The sequence below is a fragment of the Aquila chrysaetos genome, chromosome 5 (assembly GCF_900496995.4).
Source record: "Aquila chrysaetos chrysaetos chromosome 5, bAquChr1.4, whole genome shotgun sequence".
Lineage (NCBI taxonomy): Eukaryota > Metazoa > Chordata > Aves > Accipitriformes > Accipitridae > Aquila > Aquila chrysaetos.
Genome location: NC_044008.1, coordinates 51,854,260 through 51,877,461, shown reverse-complemented (window position 1 = coordinate 51,877,461; position 23,202 = coordinate 51,854,260). Strand labels below are relative to the sequence as shown.

Here is a 23,202-nt window from a genome sequence, read left to right as displayed (position 1 = left end):
TATTCTCAGTTTCCCAAAGTCATATCATATGCAAGTGGCCTAGATTACCACATGGAACTTTGTTAATTTAACCAGTTCTTTGACGTTTCTTATTTTGCACATTCACTAACATTTTGACATAAAAGCCTTCATCATCGCCCTAATTGCATATTTGTACTCTCAAGCCTTGGCATATGCATTCCTGCATGACCATCTCTATTCAGAAATTTTTTATCTCAAAGTTGACTCTACTTAATCATTTACATACCCTGTTACATCATGGGAAATCATGCCAGTCTTCTGTAAGGCACCATTGCTGCTTTAAGTTTTGCCAAAGACTGCTGCCAGGAGCAACAGAGATTAAAGAGTTCTTTGTCTCTCTCTCCATCGAGAACTCCATCCCCACATGACTTCTGTAAGGGAGAACAGTTTTTAATGTCAAAAGACTACATAAAATGGAGCTAAATGCAAATGTATTCCCTCTTTGCTTATCATCTTATGCAAATATAAGTCCATTTACATCAGTGGTGCACCTTGCAACAAGAAGAAATCTACTAGCTTTTCTCTTATTGAATATAGTCCATTAGTTTTTATATCACTAATTTTGTTCTTTCATTTGTTTCCTATAGCTACTACTTCTTAAGGTTGCCTAAAGATAATTAGGGTTTCACTTTCCATGTGAAAGCACTAGTTAAAAAGCTAAATAGCCTTGAAACTTCTGCATTTATTTGATATTACTTACTCCTCAGTAACTCCTACCAAGATTAAACAAATTTTCTTAGGGACTGTGTAAGATATGAATAGATTGTATGGATTAGGGTGACTCTGTGCGTTCTTTTGTATATCTCCTTCCTCCCTCCTAGATGGATTCCCAGAGGTTTAAATAATGGCAATGCATATGGCCTGGTGGTCTTCATGATGTATCTTTACCTTATAATCAGTTCTGCGTGTATTATTGAAAATAGCTTTCTGCTACCAGAGACATTGCTGAAGGAGGAGAGAAAGCTGCACTTTCATTTTCTCAATGAACATAAATAACACATTTTAAACACATTTTATTCTGAAGCAAACCTTCGTCAAGAGTTCCCTATATCTAATGAGACAGAAATGCAATCCAGCGATGCTTTCAGGGCGCTGATGCCTTTGCTAAGAAGGGAGTGCAGACACCCCCTTGTGGAAGCTGCCCACTGTTCTATGGGAGCAATACGTACACTGAGGGAGAGGCAGTCTCAGCTCACAGCACAAAATACTATTCCTGCAGACAGATATTCTGTCTCCTTTCTAAAGAGCCCCAACCCTTGCTTTTACACTAACCCCCCCCTTTTTTCAGGGGCGATTCAGGTAAAACTTGGTGAAAAATCTGTATCATACCATTCCACTGAAAAGAGCAAACATGAGGACGCTTACCAAGACTTAAAAGTTACTTCAGCAAGAAAATTATTTCTCCCCAGAACAGGTGTTCAAAGAATGAGTAGTCTAGCTTTTCTTTTTGGACTAGCAAATACACTGTACAGTGCAATGACCATTTTAGTAATGTTGTTATTTATTACATTATTTGTGCTCTATCTTTTCTTTGAGTCCTCAGCATTATATTGAAATAGCATTTCTCTCCCACAGCTCAAAGAAAAGCTACCAACTAAGAAGTGCTGATTTACAAACCAATAGCAACAAAGAAATACCAAAATGTTCAGAGTCTCAAATTAGAATAGTTGCCAAGGTCTTCAGACATATAAAATATTTTCTGTAGGCCGTGATGTCTGACATAAATACACTCCCAGAGTAAGGTCATCCAAATCGAAACCATAAATAGTGGAATGGTGGCAGATAATATTAAAAACAATTACAATACACATGTTCTTTTCCCCTTAGGACAAAAGATTCTCATCATGTTTCTTTTTGTTATGCCAGAAATATTTAACTGATTCATGTTTTGTGGTATAAATACCTAAGTCAGTTTCTGTTCCTGTTTCTTAACAGTTCATTTTATGTTACATACAGATTCATTTGAACCAAAGTAAAGTATTCTGACCTCTAACATTTCTTTATCTCTAAACCTTGACTACCACAAATAAACTTCTGATGTGGGCCCAGTGGGATACAGCTTCTAACAAGCAAATTTAGCAAAGGTTTGAAGATGGACTGACATGCATCTCTAGTGCTATTTGTAAATGTGATTACTTTGCTTCAAGAGGGGGAAGCAGATATTTCCACTACGGAAAACTAAGGGAACAGCCTGTTTTCTATCTTAACGCTATCATCACAGGGTAGTAAAATCCAAAAGGAGAGAAGTGATATAACCGGGCCATGATTGATGCATGTAGGCAATTCACAATAGAAGATAAGGATCATGCTGCAGGCAAGGCTAAACAGGGAAGCAAAGGCAACCCTAAGCACTATCTATAGTTAGCCCTAAATTGGGAAGAAATGGAATGATCTGGGCTCACAAGAGGTCATGCAAAAATGCTGCTTTTCAGTTTCAGGAGCAGTAGGTTCACACTGGCAGGACTGCATGCTTGAACAAGCCCCATAGTCAAAAGTCAGCTAAAGTCATGGCGTTTAGGACTTCTATTTTTTCCCTATGGACAATCATGCTATTGCTTTTTATATGCAAAAATTGCTAACAAAAAGCAAATTTCAAAATCTCAAGCATGAGTATTCATGGAAACCAAAGTTTAAACAGATCAGTAAACAAGAGAGACAATGACCTGATTTCCACCCGTTATAAATAGGACTACGCCCCACCCACAATGATCTTGTGTGAGTGCCTGTGGGTGATGACAGAATTTTGTAGTTCAGTAAATGCAATGCACTCAATATATTGGAAGTAGGGTGGAACAGCACTTAACAAAAGTCTCTTCAAGTAGGTCCCTGGCAAATAATACTTAAAAGAAGGTAGCTGAGATCATATTATGTACATCAAATACTGCAAATTAAATATAAACCTTTTGCCTAGCCAATGACATGGACAGTCTCATTCTTCTGGTCATGATACCTTGGACAAATACTCCATAGCTTGAAAAATAAGAATTTTTAAATTGCCTGAGGGTAGACATACATAGTGTACAGTCCTGTGAAGAGATAAACATAAGAAGCAATATAGCTTTGTTAATGGTGTTTCTGCTTGCACTAATAAACACAGTAGTTCTCAGCTGAGCTATTTGTTGCCAACTGAAGTATTCTAGCTTCTTCAGAGTGAATATGGATGTCTTTGCAAAATACAGTATTATTCCTTGGAGATGTACTTTAACATTTCTATATTCTTTTCATAAGTTACTGCTCCTGAAATGACATTTTTTCTGAGAGATTCAGAGCTCTAGTGGTTTTTCAAGCCCACCTCCTGAATAAGATTCAGCCAGGCAGAGGAAAAATCTTCAAAGAGCTAGCATGATCAGTCGTGATGAAACAGCTCAATTTGAAGAGAAAATATTCCATTATACAACAATTTCTCAAAGGTCGTGCTCCGTACATGTCTAAATTAGAGTCCAGTAGAATGAAAATACCATGGAGATGTGGATAACTCAACCCAAACTTTAATTGGCAAGTGTTTGGCAGTCTTAGAAGCATTGCAAATGATTCCTTCCCCCTTCCCTCTTTCTCCAGCAGAATCTTTTGGTTATAAAACACCAAATGAGATCTAATATCAGGAAACTTTCCACTTATGTACCTACATCAGCAAACTTACTGCCAATACAACATACAAGCATCCTGCTCCCTGTTCTTGTAAAAGGTAGACTGAAAGGTCTGTTTAATGGATTAGTACATTTCAGAAATTACTATACTAACAGGTTGATTGCTCCTCAGCGACAAGCATTACAGGAAAACTCCACACTGAAATTCACAACCAAAATGGGAGACATCAGTACAAGTGTCTGGCAAAACAACAATCCTTAAATCTTATTGCATAAACTACTTAAGTCATTTTGTGCTGTGAACAGATGAGTGTTTGGGGAATAGGTTAGAATAAGAAACTGTAGTTATATTATTAACAAGCAGATTAATCATTTTAATAGCCAGAAACCTAATAATAGCAAAGAAAAATGATAGCTACACTCTGATTCATAGCACGTGTCAGAATAATGCTAGTGTGAAATAATAAAATGAAAAGAGACAAATCGTCCCAAAGAACATGTTTTACTCCTGTGCAGTGTTATTTAGTCTGTATTGTTAATCAAATTAATTTTCAACAGGAAAAACAAAAGAAAATGGGAAAAAGCCATAGATACTCTCCCAAGGCAGTAAAGACAGGTATTAAAAAATATTCTCCTCCAACCTGCATATGATTAAACATTGTTTTAGTATTTTTTTCAGTATGAATAGAATTTCATAAATTGCCAAACAGCAGTCACACAAGTTAAAACCCTGTTTTTCACCATGAAATAAGAAGACATATGAGTGGAAGACCTCACAGGAAACCTTAATGCTTTGCCACTTCCTCTAAATAAAGATGGCATACCTCTTTCTTAGACTTAATTTATATTAACATCCATTCAGACCTTGCCCTTTTTGCCAGATTTGACTAAACTGTGATAATTTTACTACTGATACAAACATATATTGAAGTATTTAAAAGACGGTCTCTCTCACACATTATTGGCAATCTTAAGGCAATTAAAAGCCTCACCAATCCAGCCTTTTATGTAAACTAATGGCTTAGACAGCTCTATATGCTATTTTGGGTCTTCTCAACCATCTAGTTCTCTTTCATTAATAAAAGAAAACGAGAAAAGAGAAAGGGAAAAGAGCTGTAACTCTCGAACAGTAGGGGAGGAGTCTCTGAAAGTACACTGACTAAAAATTTATTTAACAAAGACTTAAAGAAAAAAGGGAAATACTAATGTTTCCAATAAACCACATATACCTTTATGTCTGGTCAATTTGTATGCTGGCATAAGTTAACACACAAAACATAAACCAATTCTTTCACAAGTACAGCTTTTCTTCACACCATTTAATAATGCAAACAACTATTAGGAGTAAACATAGATTTTATCTGCTCAAAAGGAAACTGAGCTGAGTTGAATAGGCCTGTAACCTTTCCTGCAGGAAAGATGTTCAATTTACAAACACGTTTATAGAGAGCTCTTTTTGTTTGCTTTCATGAGATACTATGCAATCAGAAATGAAATCCTTCCAGGTGGCAAGGACAGTCACAGCATAACCCTACTGAGGGAGACATGGAGATATTTCTGTACACGATTACATTTTGAGTACTAATACCTCTTTCTATGTAATATTTGCATCAATCTGTAAGTAACTGAGCACAGATGGTGCATAAGACTACAAAACTATGGAAGTTTTCTGTGGATTCTATATATTAGCTACGCGCACAGCGAGACAGAGTGCGTATGTTCTTCTTAATAATACAGCTGAGTATAATACATAGTTTTATAACAGGATTTATTACTGAATATTGATTTAAAACTGGCTTAATTCTGAAACAAAAAAATCAAAAGATTTGAAACTTCTTAGACATTGCACGTTGAGATAAGTAAAAGTAAATTGTTTAAGTTCAAATACATTATGCAATTTTAAACAAAATTGTGATACATCCACTTTATCATTTGCATACCAGTATGATTAACCAGTCACTCTAATCAAAACCTTAGCTCTGAGAAAAGCATGAAAGCAGTTTTAAGCGCTAAGTAGAAATTACTAGCGACACAGAAAATTAATTACACCTCTTTTTCTGAAAACACTTCAGATTTCAAATCACATCTGATACTTCCAAAATTTGTTTGGCTTTTGATATTCGGCTAAGATGAACAGTTTCTTCCCTATTTCAATTAAACGATTTCAGCACTGCTTCTCACACGGCTAGGTGTAGAAAAGCGTCACTTACCAGAACTGACCACAAAGTGGTGCTCTTTGAACAAAAATAGATTGTATTTCGTCCTTAAAAGGTTTGGGATGTGCTGTATAACTTTTTTTGGTAATAACTTCTGGTTTAAAAAAGCCACAAACACAAAAGAGCCAGGTTTCATGTGAATTGTTGTCAAAACTGGCTGATGATAGCATGTAGCCCAGCTGTCCATACAAAAACCATTTCCTTTTAAGCTTTTTAAGTTGTCCAGCATCAAAACCTTACAATAGTAAGCTTGCAAGAAAGCCATGACAGTTGTAAAGGGATTAAATTTCTTGTGCAAGGACCTACACCATCACTGAAAATCATTGACTTAAGCTATCTGGAAAGTAAACACATAGCATATTCACTTAGCTTATCTTGCCGTAGTAGATTTCAAAACTAAAATAACAACAAACCAAAACGTTTGTAATCAAAACATTCACCTAATCTGTTTGCAATATTCACCAATACTGTAGTGTTAGTGTCACGAGCTCATTTGTTGCGTGAAGCCGATGCACCTCTTTGACCAATACAGAGTGTAAAAGGCTACTCGATTGTAAATACAGGCCCTCACTACGACTATTGCTTGGCTCAAATTCTCGAATTTCAGCATCTTCCATTTGTGCAACTATACTATCACACGACTGAACCAGGAACAGAAGTACTTTCATGTCTAATGACGCCTGAAAAGGCGTAATGATTAAGCCAGGTGATCAAACCCCCCTCAGACAGGGGTGAGGAAGTCGCAGAGCTGCTTTGGGCCCAGCAGCATCGCTGCGCTCCCAGCACACCCCTGCAGGGAGACAAGGGGCTCAGCCCAGCCGCCCCGGCGGAAAGCAGGCCTCCTGCCTTCGGAGCTCCTGTCAGACTAGGCAAAAACACAAGGGAATGGATTTTTTTTTTTTTTCCCCTTTTACTTGCCGAGGCCTTTCCCTGCTAGATCTTGGTCTGGTGGGTACTAAGAGGACACAAATTCGAGAGGCTTGCTCCCGTCTGCCAGTGTGCCACTTGCACTAACCGCACCCACGCTGGGCATGCCGAAGGAGGGGCAGTCGGCTTACCGGATCTGGTTTTAACATTTATTGCCTTTTTTTACCCCTCAGGATCCCTCGAACATCCCCCCGCTGACCCCGCTCCCGCCCTCAGTTTTTGGGCCGCGCCTCCGCTGGGCAGAAAGAGCCCGCCCCCTCCCTCACGCTCTCTCCCGCTCATTGGCAGGCTCTGCCTCTCCAGCGCCCAATCGCTAGCCAGAGCGATCGCCATGGCGACACTGAACGCCGTGCGGCCTAGGCGGCGGCCATGGCGGCCTACAGGCCCGGGGTGCTCATCGGCAACTGGAAGGAGGACGCCTGTTTGGAGGAGGTAATGGTGGAGCCGGGCCCTTCTCTCCTCTCTAGGTCCCGGCGAGCCTTGCCTGCGTCTTCACTTCACGGTGTTCCCCCCTAGTTCTTTAAATTCAGTTTAAACCTGAGATTGTGAGCGCTGGATAACGTCTCCCCCCTCTCTCCCTTGCGAGCAGGACCGCTTGAGGGATTTTATGCACAAAAGAGAACGAGGAGAACTATTAATACAGAAAATAAACAAACTTCAAGATAATCTTTTAAAGAAGGTAATTTTTAAAGAAGATTATGTCAATTCTCTATGACTCCGCATAGAATAACATAGCTGTTCTTAGTGTTTTTTACGCATTAAGAATGCTACGGATTAGCGTTTCATATGCTAAAATAGTTCTGATATTAGGTTCAGATAATTCTGTAAAAAAAATTATGTTTATGTTAATTTAGATACAGCTGTCAGTGTCCAAGGACGGATTTGTTCATTTTGGAGACACTGTGATGATTTTGAACCCAGACAACAAATCCTCGGTGGAGAATTACCCTGGAGTGTGCGGCAGTCTGACTTTGGCAATTAATCTGGATGAAATATCCATGTATTCAGCCAAATCATTGCAAGCCCCTTGTGGAGTTAGCGCAGTCAAGAGTGTGGACCCTGTGGGTCGAAATTCTTTTTGTATTTTAAGGTTTGGTACTTTATTCTCAGTTGTTTTCAATTATTATTTTAGCTTTCAGTATCTTGTTTTCAGAAGTATGCAATGAAGTTTGCTAATATACAAATGAATTCGAGTAAGGGTAATTTATTTAAGAAAGAGTCTTTAATTTTGGTCATGCATTAAGCTTGATTCTGCTCCGCATATTACTGTGAATAATTCCAAGGAATTTTAATTCAGCTTAGAACTGGTGTGAAAACACAATTGAGTTCACTGTATCATTTGGTACACTGCAGCTGTTTTTAATGCGGTCAAATTTCAGACACAAAACGCATCCAAATATCACTTAGTATTATTATTCACTCTCCTGCAAATAAGGTCTCTGAAGCAGAAATTTGTATCAATGCTTTTGCTGTACATGAAGTGGGCAGTGTTTCTGTTGTCCTAAGAAAACCCCTAACCAAACAGCATATTCTCTCTCTCAAAGACATATTTAATTCCAGATGTTTGTGGGAGAAGAAACAGAAGAACAGGGTCCTGCTCAATAGTTGAAGGCTCTGCCTGAGTGCATGTATTTAGCAATAATAATAGTGTATAAGAGTACAAGCTACCCATATAACCCTGATTGAGCAAAACACTGTAGGTTAGACCTAAGAAAGAATTTTGATGCCAAGAGCATAATTTAGGCCTTCTAGAACTGCAACCAAAATATTTTTGCTTAGCTGCTCTCTGATCTTAGAGTCGTTGGCACTGAATGCTATTGAGTCCCTCATTAACTGACTACTAAGTTCATCAGCTACGTAAGTTTTTTATGCTGAATATACTTAGAAAGCCTAGAACTTAATTTAGTGAGTCTTTAATGTAAAATACAGAAATCATGCTGGAAATAGGGATATACCAGCATGTATGTTGATGTAATGAACCAAATTATTAAATATCAGTTACATATATTATTAGCAACATATGTTAAGTTACAGAGAGACAAACACACACTGTTCTGCTTCTAGGCTCTGATTTTTTCAGATGCTTGTATTAAGTATATTTTAAAGGGGGCCTCAGTCCTGAATTCACATTGGTTTTTCATTGGATGTTATCTTTCCACCCTGCATGTTAATGAATACATCATAAAAAGTAATCAATACAGTCTGTTTCTATTCTGTTAAATATTTTAACCACTAAGTCAAGTATGAAATGTCTTTTCAGTTAAGATATTTTACCTATTTTTAAAGGTAAACTTAATAGAAAGTGTTGCCACAAGACCTAATTATAGACCAAAAAAAAAAAAAAAAAAAAGTAGAACTGATTACTTGAATGTCTCTTTCTTCCTTTTTTACAATTTTAACAGTGTTGATGGAGATGCAGTGGGTGAACCAATTAGATTTGGGCAAAACTTTGGTCTTGGGACAACTGGAGGGTTTTCTGACCAAATGGTAAGGCAATAAAGTTGCAAATGGCAGTGGTAGCATATACTGATAGTGTGCATTTAATTACTATACATACATAAAGCTGTACAGTGGTTTAACATCTTGGCTTTACAGAACAGATTCAGAATCATACATGGATCAAGATAAGCAACACCTATTTAGAAAGTTTATGCAACTTGCCTAAGATCTGGTGTGCAGACCAAGGGGGCTGGCAGCCAGAATGACTGGATAAAGGAGATTAAAACTAGCTTGTGAATCATGAAAGAATTAATCATTAGAGGAAGATTTTTTTTTTTTTTACTTTAAATAAATCCAAAATGAGAAGATTTCATTTCTTGTGAAGATAAACCATTCTGAGGGAGCAGATTTTAATTATATATTAACATTGTTTCCCTCTGCAAGTTAGAAGCAAGTAAGATGTTACACATGCACTCCAAATAAATCACCACAACTTTGAAAAAAATTTCCCTCTCAATAACCACTTGGGTGAGAGAGAATCTTTGTCATGTAAATTCGATTTTACATTAGTATTCACCAGTCTACATATAGAATAGCTACTTAATGAGTTTATCAACAGTATGGAATCTATGTTATGGGTTTTGTATGTGTAGCTTTAGCGTGGCAGACTGATTATTCAGGAGCCGAAAGAAATTTTTTTGTGTTGAAAAATATTGTTTAAAATTACATATCTTGTTTCTTTTATATTTAAACTGTCCTTAATATATATTTTTATTTACAGTTATATCTAGCAAGTGACCATAAATCATTTATAAGATTTGCTAAAAAATCTTACCTTCAGCAAGTATTTTTGACAAATGAGCTTTCCTATTTGACTTGCTGGCAAGCTACCTTCTTGGATCCACAGCTGCGTCTCGAATATGAAGGATTTCCAGTTCCTGTAAGAAACTAAAACTGTAGAAAACGTTATGAAGATTTAATTGAAACAGTAGATGGAGTATTTAGAAAAAAGTTGTGTCCATTTTATTCACATATTTTCCTTATGTAAGTTCTGACCTGTAATTTTAGGAAAGGGGAGAGAGAAGGAACAATCTTTTTAACCAGGGAATCTGCATATACAACTGTTAGGTTCTGGTGTTCATTTTGAGGTTCACTTGCTCAGTTTTTCTCATCAGAATTTTTTAAAGGTTGACATTATCATGTTGTGAGGATGCAGTACTTGGAATCTGCTTTTCAGGACTTCTGAGCACTAAATTCCATTTCCAATATTAGGAGCTGTGATTAGTTAAGAACTCCTGTACATTAAATTTTAAAAGTATTAAAAAAAAATAAAAATAAAACAAACCCCAACCTGAGGCACCTGAATAAGTGGGTGCTTTTCCAAACGTGATTTTTAGCCTTCTGTAAATACATTAAGCAGTTGCAATATTTTCCTGTTCCACATAACTGCTAGGCTTCCTGAACTACTGGGTATATAGCAAAATATCATAAATGTAACTGTTCCTCTACAGCCTTGAACTGTGACTCATTTACATGAATCAGCTCACTAATAAACATAGTCAAAATTATATAATTGTCAAAGACAGCATTCTTTATTCACAGTATGCGTAAATGGGGGTGACTAAAAATTAATTCTGTTATACATAAAAAATTGCAAATTGGTAAAATATAAAGGTCCATTTCTAGGCTGTGTCCCCAAACAATCTGGATCTCTCTTATGGCAAATATCAATTTTAAGAGGAATTAGCCTGATGGCACAGGTCACTGGAATGACTCTCTACTTCTTGCTTGAATTTTTTTTTTTTTTTATGTTTAAGTGCCCAGTACAAGGGAGTGGAATGGAATGTATTGGACAGGAGAATGTGTCTGACCAGAGGGCTAAGCATTTGGCTGGTCTGAGCTGTTAAGACAGTTGTGTTGAGAACTGATACGGTGTAAAATATCTCACTCTAAATGTACAGCAGTCTCAGGGTGATAGAAAGCAATGCGGGCTTACACTAAGCAGTAAATAAAAGCATTTAATTTGAATAAGAATAGTTAAAATTAGTATAAAAATGCCTGTCAAGTATCTTCCCTTGTTTTTTTCCAGGCAAACTCTAAAATGATTATTACTCATTGCCATACTAATCGGAGCTTAGCAGTTCCAAGGAACTTTTGGACAAGGTAAGAATAATTTATGACTGGCAGGAATGCGCATAATGATGTGCCAACATCGAGAATTACAGTAAGAAGCAAGATAGTTTCTTTAGGAGCGCACTGAGGAAATGGAAAAGAATGCAGAATGCACATTCTCATTTCTCTTATTTCATTTCTGGGCTGTGATGTGTGCCACTGTGATGCTGCAGACAATCAGCTCAGTCTTATTTGGTTTTTTTTTCTTTTTAATTCATATCATATCATGCTTCTAGCCTTCTCTAGTTCCTTGGTGGTTCTCCCTTTGAATGTCTTGAGCAATTATAGTTGTTTGGAATTTTTTTTTTTTTTCAAGAAAAAACGGTACGCTAAGAGGTATAAGGAGTAAGAGAACTAAATAAAGCCACACTGCATAAAACTGTATGTTGCTTGTGTCCATAGGAATCAATCTCTCAACAACTTGAAGTTAATCCAACAATTCAAGTTAATATGCATGCATTAAATTAATATTGATTAAACATTGTTAAGGAGTATACCAATTGTTTCCCATTAAATTCTGAGCAAGGTCTGACTGAGGATTTGTATCAGGTTTTTGAGGATAAAACAAGGTCTGAAAGTTTGAGGCTGAAACAGTTATTAAGTAGCCAGAGTTTTCCTCAGTCAGAGAGAAATGGTGGTGTGAATGGTGATGAGAACCTAACCAGCTTGTACATACTGGGTTGATGTATCAGTGCCTTACACTGATGGGACTGCTTTAGCTCTGAAGCTAGAAGGGTGGCATTTCCCTTTGATTTCCAATTCCTAAATTATTCATAGGAAACAAAGTGGGCTATTGATAATTGAAAGTGCATGGTGATATTTCTGAATAAGCCAAGAGAAACAGGAGAAAACCTTGAACAATTCACAGATAATGCAGATTTGCCAAATTTGTGTCTATATTAATTCCCCCTCCTCATCCCCTTTTCTTTGACTTTGCAGGTCTTATTTTGGAAAAGAATATGAAGTAATTTGTCACACTTACCTAGACTCCCATAAAGCTGAAGAAGATAAGAATTACTGGGAAATAGTTACAGGAAATCCCAGCGATAAGGATGGTACAATGATTCATAGACCAAACCCTCAACCCAGAAGGGATCAGAAAGAATGAGTTTTGTGAAGAGACATAGAATATAAAAATCCCAGACTACAGCTGACAGAGGTTGATGAGATTCTGATTCTTGGTTTTTCTGTGCAAATTTTAGTTTTAGAGATACATGTTTTAAAAATGGAAATGAAAGTCTACCATTAGTAATATTGTATAATCTCATTAACTCATCAACGTTATACATAGGGCAAAATCTAATAAATTTTGATGAACCATGCACAACATAAAAAATTCATAAATCAGGAAAGGTTCATTTTCCCATTCACTGATGGCAAAAGATGTCAGAATCCAGGAAATCTAATATATTTTCACTAAATTACTGGCTTTCAGGGTGTATTAAGCTAATTCTTCCAAAACCAAACCAGTGTCACACTTTTTAAAAGGGTGAGTGTACAGTTTCCAAGACACTGAAAATCAAACTCATGCAAGCTATCATGGGATACTTAGACATTGAAAGTTCATCTGAAAGAAAGTTGGTTGTTGAGTTTGTTCCACGCTCTGTCTAGCACAATGTTGCCAATTACTAAAAAATCACAAGTAAGGTCTCTTTATCTTGAGATTGGCTTCTGATTTATGGGAATTAATTTAAAAAGGTATAAATTGAGTTTTTTACATTTGTCCATGTATTCTAAACATTTAAATGGCAAGTAGCCAAGAACTTGAGCACAATGATACAGACTAGAGACTTCTAACAGTCTTTTCCATGCATCACCATGTTCCATTTGCCTCCCACCCACAGAATTTTTCAATCCATAATGATTTCTACCAAGTTTGACAGCAAGGTAAAATTGTCAAAGAAAATTAAGCCCCCACAAGTTTCATGAAAATAAATGCCAAAGCAGAAAGAGAACAAGAGACACTGTAAGTTTGTGCAGTAAGAAAAAGATTATAGTCTGTGTTTATACCTAATTAGACACCAGAGAATCCACACAAAAAAAAAAACGGCCCAAGAAAGGTAAAAATTTAAGCTGGAACTCACATTTTCTTAAACAACAAAATCAACGAAGTATGAGGTGCAAAGACATGGAAAACAGATGCCATTAATTCATAGAGTTACCTGTCTTCATATGGAAGGTAAAACAGCACCACAGAGAATCTTCTTATTGTATGACATTCCATTATATCCACTTAGTAAAGCCACATGTATACATATTCCATTTCTTACTGTACCACAAGAGTGGGCTGCTTCTGCACAAAGTGAGTGAATTTCTGAGTAAAATACTACATAAATCTCCATTCTCAAAAAGGATTCCAAAGATCATCAATGTTCATAAAGGTCAAATAAAACATTTTAAGTTTTACCAAAACAAAACCACTAAACTTTCACAAAAGAAGGGACTGATCCAAACATGGCTTCAAGCTCTATTCCAGATAGACTATCTGTTTCAAACCTACTGGCAAGGCTTTAAAAAAGTTCTTGCCTTTATTCAATATAAATTAAATCTGCAGACTGCAGAATTGGCTAACTAGCATTTGGCATACAGGGCCTCAGAGCAGGAGGCAGATTACGGTTCTGTGACATGCAGGTTTGCTTTGGGGGAGTGTATCACAGAGAATGGTTTTTGAATCACACTCCTCATGTGCAAACCTTCACAGGTCTGTTATAGATGGGGTGTTATAGAGGAAATTATCTTTAGGAACTTTTTCTTTCACTTTCTGTGTAAAGATATGAAACCCGACATGTGGCAAATGATGCACGTTTTTATAGAGGCGCTGTTACTACTCCAGTTTACAGAGATTAAAATTCTGCACCTTTCACAATAGATTGACATAATTCTGCTTTGAGTTTGTAGGTATTAAACTAGAAAAACTTAGGCTGCGTGAGTGCACTGCAATGTTTCTAATTTGACCATTGTGGACATTTATTGGTATTAGGGATGGCAATTTCGAATCTGGAAGTCTCTTTCCTCTGGGTTAAATGTAAGAAACAAGAGGAGGCCTTAAACCGAAACCATTGCTGAAACAAAGCTTTGTGTGAACTCATGCAGGAATGAGAACTGTGTGGGCAGAGTGCCTTGCCCAGCTAATGTTATGGATAGGAGTTTTTGTATGAGTGTGTGTGCATTTGTGTGGAAGAGAAGCAATGCAGGCTGTACAAAAACAAGTTTTGTAAAGTCTTAGAGGAAAACCAAAGAGATGATAAACAGATACAGAAATGAGTACAGAAGTAGGTAATGGAATTAGGTGCTGATTAAAAGTGGCTTGGAGACTCTTGAGTGTGTTTTGATCAGTCTGTGCTCATGGGAAAGGACTTCCTGAGCTGTTGGAAAATAAACAGGATTGAATCAACAATTCCTGATTCCATTATCAGTTTTTCTTCTTAACTGAGACAGTTTTAAAACCACAGATTTGTGCATAGCTTCTTATGTCATATAATACATATTCATAATTCAGCTGATTCATGATACCGAATACAGATATTTATGTTACCTAGTTTTTCTTTTAGAAACTGTTTTTTACACTTCTTAATATTGTCCACAGGATGGCACCACATTTTTCTAAAGAGCACAATTATTGCTACATATGTAAAACAACCTGAAATGTTTAAATCCAAATGAGTCCCTGATACAATGCCACAAAAGCTAACCAAGTTAAATCGGGCTTGAATTCTGGGCTAGATGTCATTAATGTTTTATCATGCTTTTGGAAAATAAAGTTAAGCAACAAAGGCAGATATAAGAACATAGAACATTGTATATTGCATACAATCAACTTCTTAAAGCTAAGTGGAACATTAAGTAATTTGTAACCAAAACTTACTTAGAGGAAATGATCTTTAGGAGGTTTTTCTTTCACTTTCTATGTAAAGATACAAAACCTGATGTGTGACAACTGAGGCATGTTTTTATAGGGACACTGTTATTACTTACTGCAACTTACAGAGATTAAAATTCTGCACATTTTCAGAATAGATTGACATAATTCTGCTTTGATTTTGTAGGTATTAAACTAGAAAAAAAAATCAGTCTGTGTAGAATGCACTGCAGTGTTTCTAATTTGCCCATTGTATACATCTATTAATAAACACAGGATTTAATATAAAGAACATGGGATTGAATATTAGCGCAGAATCTGAACAATCCTGCAGCTGCCAGTTAGCAACACAATATGGTCTAGTGAGTAGAGTAATGGAGACCTGAACCATACTCCAGATCTGACCATTGTGTAGCTAAGGGCAGGCACTGTATTTTGCTTGTCAGTGTATTCTATATCATGAAAAATGGACAGTGATGCTTGCCTCGTTTGCAAAGCACTTTGACATATACCAATGAAAAGCAAAATCATGTATTAAGAAAGCTTTTAATGCTTCTTCCAAATTAGACCCAATATGGATAGCTCTACAAAGTACATTGTGGGAAGATAAAACTCACTTTCCCTCCATTCCAGGCAGCTCAAAAGCTGTTAGCACGAAGCTGATCCTGAGCTATTATATTAGTCCTTGCTGAGGGACAGGGTGCATTAGTTCAGATTTAGTGCTGTGCTAATATAGCTTTTCACAGGCTTGAGGCAAAGAGAGAACTCACATCTGCACATGTTTTGCAGACGTGTAGGCAGCACAATATTGAAGTAAAGAAGAGGTACAGAGAATTCAAAGAGTCAGCAAAGAAAAGCTGACTAGTTAACTCACACATTGGTAACACCAGAAAATGAAAATCCAGTTTTAAATCTGCCTTTTCACTTCTCTCTCTTTTGCGTGTTTCCCCAACTCGTATTTCACATCACATCACTTCTCCTCTGCCATGTCATCTAGCCCAAACTTGCTGATTTGTTGTGGTTATAAAGTGCTCTTCTAGCTCCCTGGCCCCTCACCCTAATCACATCAGTATCTTCAGAAGCTGCTTTTCTTTTCAGTGATTGTCATGAAGCATTGTTTTAGCTCAGACAGCTGATCAGAGGAGGAAGCCATATGCAGGTTTAGCAACAGGATAAAACATCTGAGGGGGGGAAAAAAAAAAAGGGAAAAAAAAAAAAAAAAAGGCACATAATAAGAAATTCCATGCAGCAGTGGAAGAAAATATCCAAGCACTGGAAAATTTGGTGGAGTTGGCAGGTAAGTGGGTGATTTTGATAACATCTGTGCCCACTCGCCCTAAATTAATATTGCACATCTGTTGTAATTTGAGGGGTGTGTGTGTGAAATGTTCTTTTAAAACCATAGCTGTTGCTTTAGAAACACTTAAGACTCTTTAATGTATGAAAACTAAACTGGGAGGGGGGGGGGGCACAAAATAAAAATACAGATGTGAAATGCAAAATACATTAAATAGAAGTGGAAATTAGGAAACCTCTATCCATTTTGCCAGCTACAATACCCTTCTAGATCTGTTCTGTTTTAGGCTTTGTCCCAGGTCTGGCCTCCATTCTCTGCCTGACCTGCCTTATTTCCTTGCCTGTACAGTATAGAGAGGGGCAAGCCACAGTTTGCTAGCTCCCCTCTTCCTGCTGGTTTGACTTCATACTGGAAGCTGTAAAAGGGAATCTAATCCTCAATACTGCGTTTCCCCAGATAAGAGGAGAAGTGGAAAGACCTGTCACCTTGCTGGATGTGTGCTATTTCAGCATGGATATGAGCAGCCATAATAATGTCAACTACATGATTTGCATGATAGGATAGCATTACTTATAATGAGAGGGACAACTTGCCATAAAGACCAAGGGAGACCCGCCCATTTTGGTTTGTTTGGTTTGGGTTTTTTTTTGTCAACACTACATATGGAGGGTATGTAATGAAACAATTGACACTTTTCTTCTTTTTTTTCCACTGGTGGTCTTGTACAAGGCAATGTCTTTTATGTAAGAGAACAGAATCATCAGTAATACACTAGAAAGAATTGCTACAACAGAGTCACTTAGCTTTCTCTTGAAAAGTTTCTATATTATTTGGTAAGTAGGACTCAAAGTGCAGCAGAATAGGCATAAACATTAAAAAGTGCCTGATGACATTAATACCCACATTCAGTGATGAAATTAATTCATATACATGCATCTCTGCTATATGTTTATATGATAAGCTCAGAGAGCTAATTTCCCAACATCTGTTAAATGCTGTTTTGTAGAGTATGTCAAAACAAAACTAAACAGACCATCTAGCTACAGACCAGCTAGTACATATGTTTCTATAAGGCTGGTCTTGTTTTAATTATAGGCTCCTTGGGGCAGGGACCATAACTTCATCTTTTTTTCCAAATACGAACAACTACAGTAGAGAATTTCATTAAGTAATAGCTTAAAGTTGTTATTAAAAGTGGTTGTAAGATAACAAGAAATTGAAGTAGACCTGGTGCAAATAACCAGAGATACAGGCATATGAAATCTACACATAAAACAGCACCAAATAGTAAACTCCTAGTGTGGGGTATGAAGATGCATCTGCCCAAGTAATTCTGACGTTAATAGGAGTGGCTAGGAGAAAAGCCCACAAACCACAGTGCTGTCCTTGTGGGTCTGACAAACCCACAGAGGGGAATAAGAATTATACATGGCAGTATTTATTTTTATATATATATTTAGTTATTTAATTATATGGCATACTAGTTAAAAATACCTAGCTAACTGTTAGTACAAGTCCCATTTGCAAAAGTGATACCGGTCTTGAGAAATTGAGGAGCTCTTTCTGCAGCTTGTTCATGTCAAAACTGTTAGGAATTAGGTTGTACAAATGTTACCTGTAGAATCTATAAAAACATTAAATCCCTAAGCAAAATGAAAGCAAGAAACTAGTGAATAAGCAAAGCACTGAATTAAAGTTTGAGTTATCTTTCCTTTATGGGCAAAACCTCTTAAAACTCCTAAAATGCTAATTAGCATGGATTATTGTTGTAGGGTCTCTAAAAGTTTAAATGTAGAAGTTTGTGAAATCCACATCAGACAGCAGTTTCTATCCTTCCTCCCTGGTTTCCTACCACTCCTCTTGCTTGGGCTTTCTGCCTCTTCTATATCCTGAAGAAACAACTGAGCAGTTGTTTGGGGAAAAGTTTAAGGTTCATCAGCTTTTCCGGTCTTTTTGCTGACAATTTTGGCAGCATCAGTTTAGCCAGAACACCCAAGATGTATTACAGTCTCACAAATAACCAGTGAATTTAACTGACCATGAAGAGAGGCACATTTAGCCATATAAATATACAGATATATAGAAATAAAAATGAATTAGCACTATATACACATACACACACTGTGTACTTTAATGCTGACACAGAAATAACACGTAGTTCAGCATATACAGGAGAACAATCTTTCCTCATCTAAGAACATTAATTGGTTTCTTTTGAAACTACCTGAACTAATTAGTTCTTTCAGTGTAATCTTAAGTGGTCAGGGACATATTCAGGTCTGATTATAAATGTCTCCAAGGCATCACATGGTAATCCAAAATAACACTCTAGCTACACTTACTGCTTCACCACGCCCCCTTTTCTCCTAGCCATCATCACTCCCCTTTCTGCTTGCTGTACAATTGTGTCCTCAAATCCAGCTGACCACAGGTTCTACTCATTGTCTTACAGAGAAACTATGAAGTTCCCTAGAGATGGGCCAACTTATGAGCTGTGCTCTTTGTTCCTCCTAAGCGAGTCAGTGTGATAATTCTCTCTAGAACATGTTGAGTAGAGGACCTAGATCACTTTCCTCTGTGGTCAATAATTCATAATTATAACAAAACCAGCTTTTAACCTTGGTGGTGTAAGTTTTGTGATAAGGTCCTAATTTATTTTACTGTGTTTTCTGAATTTGCTGCCAAAAGGGCAGTTGAAATTTACTCTTCAAAACTTTCCTATTGGAATACCAGCTTTGGATCAAACCAGGAATTCTGGCAGAAGTTGCCATATTGTACAGAAATATTTATGATGAATAAAAGATTTTTAGACCTTAAATAGAACAAACGTTAATAATTTGAGCTGGTTGCTGTGGTATTGGTAAAACATTTTTTGGGAGTCCCAAGCAGGCATAGTTGAATCCATCAGCATTCAAAATCTTTATTAGAATGGGCAGCTTGAAAGGCAACTAAAGAGTGCCTCCTGCCTTGTTGTCTAGAGAAGGGAAGCCAACCAGGATAAAGGGGAAGGTCTGAGTATGAAACTGCAAACCTTATAGACTTAATGCAGTTAACTTTGGCCTAGCAAGTTCTTGAAGAAAGTGGTCAGCTATGGTAAGCACTGAGACAAGCATCAGAGGAAGAGGCAGTCACCCAGAGATTAGGTGGTCACATAGCTGCATGGCACTACAAATTCATGCTTATCCTTACTGTGAAGTAAAATGTATAATAGATCATAATTACAAAAATCGGCGGGGAACTAATTTCTTACGTACATGGTAAATTGATGCAGCTCTGGTGAGGGGCAGTAACCAACTCTGTCTTTTGTTTTTATGGCACCATTGTAAATCGGTGATCATAGTAGATAGAGGTAAAAAGCAAAGAGACTAGCCAGGCCAAAAATCCCCTATGTTTGAGCTTTGTATCTCTGGTCACTGTTTCAAACAAAGACAAAACTTCTTCCATTTCCCTAGCTAATACAGGTAATGGTATTCTACTCTACGCTTTCTCATACATGTATTATGTGCTTTTTCATCCTTCATTTACCATATTTGTGATTCAGCACCCCCCCCCCCCCCGTTAAATGGCCATAACTCTTTACTAAAGGAAGACTGTAAGAAGTATTTTGTGGATGTTACTAAGTGCTCATAAGAACAACACAGAAATATTACAAAGAAAATGTTATAATTGTTCTTGGCATTCTAAAATTTACCACAAAATTTGTCTGCATATATTTGCTCTCAAATGGCACCAAATTTTGCAGGTTGAATTAATATATTTATCAATTTTGATATCCAGACAAAAATGCTCTGGATCTATTCTCTTTTCCCCACATTCCTTTTTCAGACACAAATGACAATTTGTTTAAAAGGGATCCATGCAGCTATCTCAATAATTACACTGTATGACCTTTGATACAACATAGCTTATTGTTCTCACTGTTCATTGAAGGTTTTGATGCTTCCAGAAGTACTTGTAATTCAACATTTTCCTCTGTCTCATGCTAATTAATATCTGACTGTATATCAACTGATTGTACCATGTTAGGCGGTCATGGAATTTTGTCCTTGAGTGCTAACTGATTTTAAACAGTATCACACTTTGGGACTAGTGAATGGTTCCTACTGAACACTAGCTTTATACAGCATTCAGAAACACCAACACAAATTCCTGCTTCCTATGAAATTAGCTTAACAAGGATTTGGGGAGTAACCATTTGCACTGTATGGTTGATGTGTGCAACCTTTTCATCTAAGCAATTATTTCTGAGAACAGAACATTCATTCATCAGAGAAAGAGTTGAGGCAAAGTCAATTTATACCACGTATTTGGCCTGTTACACAGCACAACCATTAGCTGTCTGGTTTTAGAAGTTAAGTGTTACATATAAGCCAACAAGTGGTGAAGGTTTTTTAGTCATCCCATGTAACATACAGCAATTTTAAGTTTTCTGCAATAACACAAGGTTCATATTGCGAAGAAAGATGTTGTCAGAATTGATATAAATGCACAATAATGATTTTTCAAACATATCTAAAGCTATTCTATGAAAGAGAACTTACTAACATTCTGGGGTAAGGCAGCAATTTTTTCAAATGAACGGTGTAATTAAGTGAGCACAACCCTCCTGTGTAACTGTCATGAAGAGAGCATTCATCACCTAGAGTTCTTGTGCCTGCAACATAACAGCATCGTTGGCTAAGACAGGCTTCTTGAGGGTGGGACAATGAAGTTGAAATTGAACTGACAGGCAATGAAAGGAGTTCTTAAAGAGTTCAGTAAACACATCCATGAAAACAAAATTACAGAGGAAAAGAAGAACACAAACTAAAGCTGTTCAAAACGTATTTAAACTTGCAGAGCTATTTGTCCCTGGGGAGAATCCAATATGATATTAAGCTTCTGCAGGTGAACATAGGTTATTTTCCTCACAGAAATAAACAAAGGCCATCTTTACAATTTCATAGTCAAATATAGCCATAGTTATATTCTTCAATAACAGCCTAGGAAGTTTTGTGTTGATACTTTTCTCCCTTGTTGATCAAAGTTAAAAAAGTTTGCTTGAAAGAGTGTTTTAGAGATCAAAAAAACCCAAACCTTTGCCACAGTTAAAAACAGTTTGCCTCATATAGTTCATGTTACTGCAAAAAGATCCTGGTATGATAAAGCCACTGGTTATGGAATAAAAAGTATATTGGGTTTACATCTCAAAATTCATTAATCTATGTAATGTTTGCATGTTGAGTACAATCAGGGCAACACCTAATAAGTTATAATTAATAGCTTCACTTAGGTAAAGAAAACAAGCCATTAGTGAGGTGAATCTATTTTACCCGATTTTGCCAATTACTACATTACATACTTCCAATCCAGAAGAACATTAATACAAAATATGAATGGCTGGGCAGGCTTTTGAAAAAAGAACTAAACAGAAATGTAGCTCCCAAAAGAGGTTATGAGAGTAGTAACCATTGAAATGAAATTAGCCACTATGCCCAAAAAAGTACATTGCTGCTGTGGTAAATTGCATAGAGCAGAATAAACATTCCAGGAAGTTCCAATTACCTTAATGATGGACTTTCATTTAACCATATTTCTGATTCAAATGCATCTGCCTTCACATCCCAATCCTCTGAATTCTGTCTCATGAAGGTATGTACACAGACAGCAAACAAATCAAATTGCAACCATCTGCTGGAAGAAAATAAAACAAATTCTTTAGTCTCTTACTGCAAAACATGCTCCTCAGACTTCTTATAATTGTTTTCTGAACTCTTCCCACCTTGTTAGCATTTGTGCTAAAAATAGTGGATGCCAGAATTGGACATCAAGTGGCTTGTTTAATGCTTTATTCAGTAGTAAGGATGCTGTTCCTCCTTGATGCTTTTTGGCACATGCATCCGTTTTCAAGGCTGCATCCAAGGCCACAGTGAGGGTGGGTGGCCTGGGGCTAGCTGGAGAAAAGTGTTGCATCCTTTAACCCCGCTCCTTTTCTCACTTCTTTTTGCTTGAGCAGTCTGAGACCAGCACAAGCTGTTCCCCCAGAGCCAAGGAAGCCAGAAGGGGAAGATAGAGAAGTGAGATTGGATGCACAGAAAAATGTGCTTGGGCTCAGTAGTTAGCCTAAGAACACCTGGTTGCTACTTTACTGAATTCAGCTGTTAGTCAATTATTCCATGCTGCTCTCGGGAGACTGGAGGGACTCTTCTTTTGCATCAAGATTATGATTTTCTCTCTCCTGACATTCTGCTGTTCTAGGTAAATGCTAGCTTTACCTATAGCTACTCTGGCTATACTTGCACATACAGAGTTTTAACAGCCAATTGCCATTACATTCTTTAATAAAGACATTAGAATAATGGATAAAAGTATAACTTCAGCGATATAACCTAGCTGTGTATTTTAAATGGTGTAAGGTGTTTAAGGGTAAAGAACAGCTGAGGACTAAGAAAAACATTATGACTCAGAAAGTAGTGAAGACTGACTAAAAAATACAAGTTAATGGTTATTTTCAGCTGGGAAGGATATTAACAAGGGGAGATCCCAAGACCTGCACCAAAACTGGGGTTAATTTAATGTATTTCCTACTCATCTGGAAAGCAAGCATGCAATAGCAGAGACAGCATAATTGGGAAATTATACATGATTATTTAGAAAAGCCACAACTTTAAAAAACCCCGTAACCCTAAAGGAAGGGACCAGACA

At 37.0% G+C, this 23,202-nt stretch overlaps 1 protein-coding gene and 1 long non-coding RNA gene across 3 annotated transcripts; one reads left to right on the top strand and one right to left on the bottom strand.

Moving 5' to 3' along the window:
• Positions 1-252: 252 nt before the first annotated feature.
• LOC121233288 lies at positions 253-22,139 on the bottom strand. The gene is made up of 4 exons (XR_005932325.1): positions 22,063-22,139; positions 13,525-13,655; positions 10,026-10,128; positions 253-392 (listed from the first exon to the last, which is right to left on the bottom strand). It is a non-coding gene; the product is annotated as an uncharacterized LOC121233288 (long non-coding RNA).
• On the top strand, positions 7,074-14,759 carry CFAP161 (cilia and flagella associated protein 161). 2 transcript variants are annotated; one of them, XM_030014838.1, is made up of 7 exons: positions 7,074-7,183; positions 7,341-7,430; positions 7,606-7,841; positions 9,154-9,238; positions 9,972-10,130; positions 11,280-11,353; positions 12,302-14,759. In XM_030014838.1, the coding sequence occupies exons 1-7, from the start codon at positions 7,121-7,123 to the stop codon at positions 12,468-12,470; spliced, it is 876 nt and encodes a 291-aa protein (XP_029870698.1). In that variant the 5' UTR covers positions 7,074-7,120; the 3' UTR covers positions 12,471-14,759. The 2 variants fall into 2 exon arrangements, with proteins under 2 accessions (XP_029870698.1, XP_029870700.1); XM_030014840.1 differs by lacking the exon at positions 9,972-10,130.
• Positions 22,140-23,202: the final 1,063 nt, after the last annotated feature.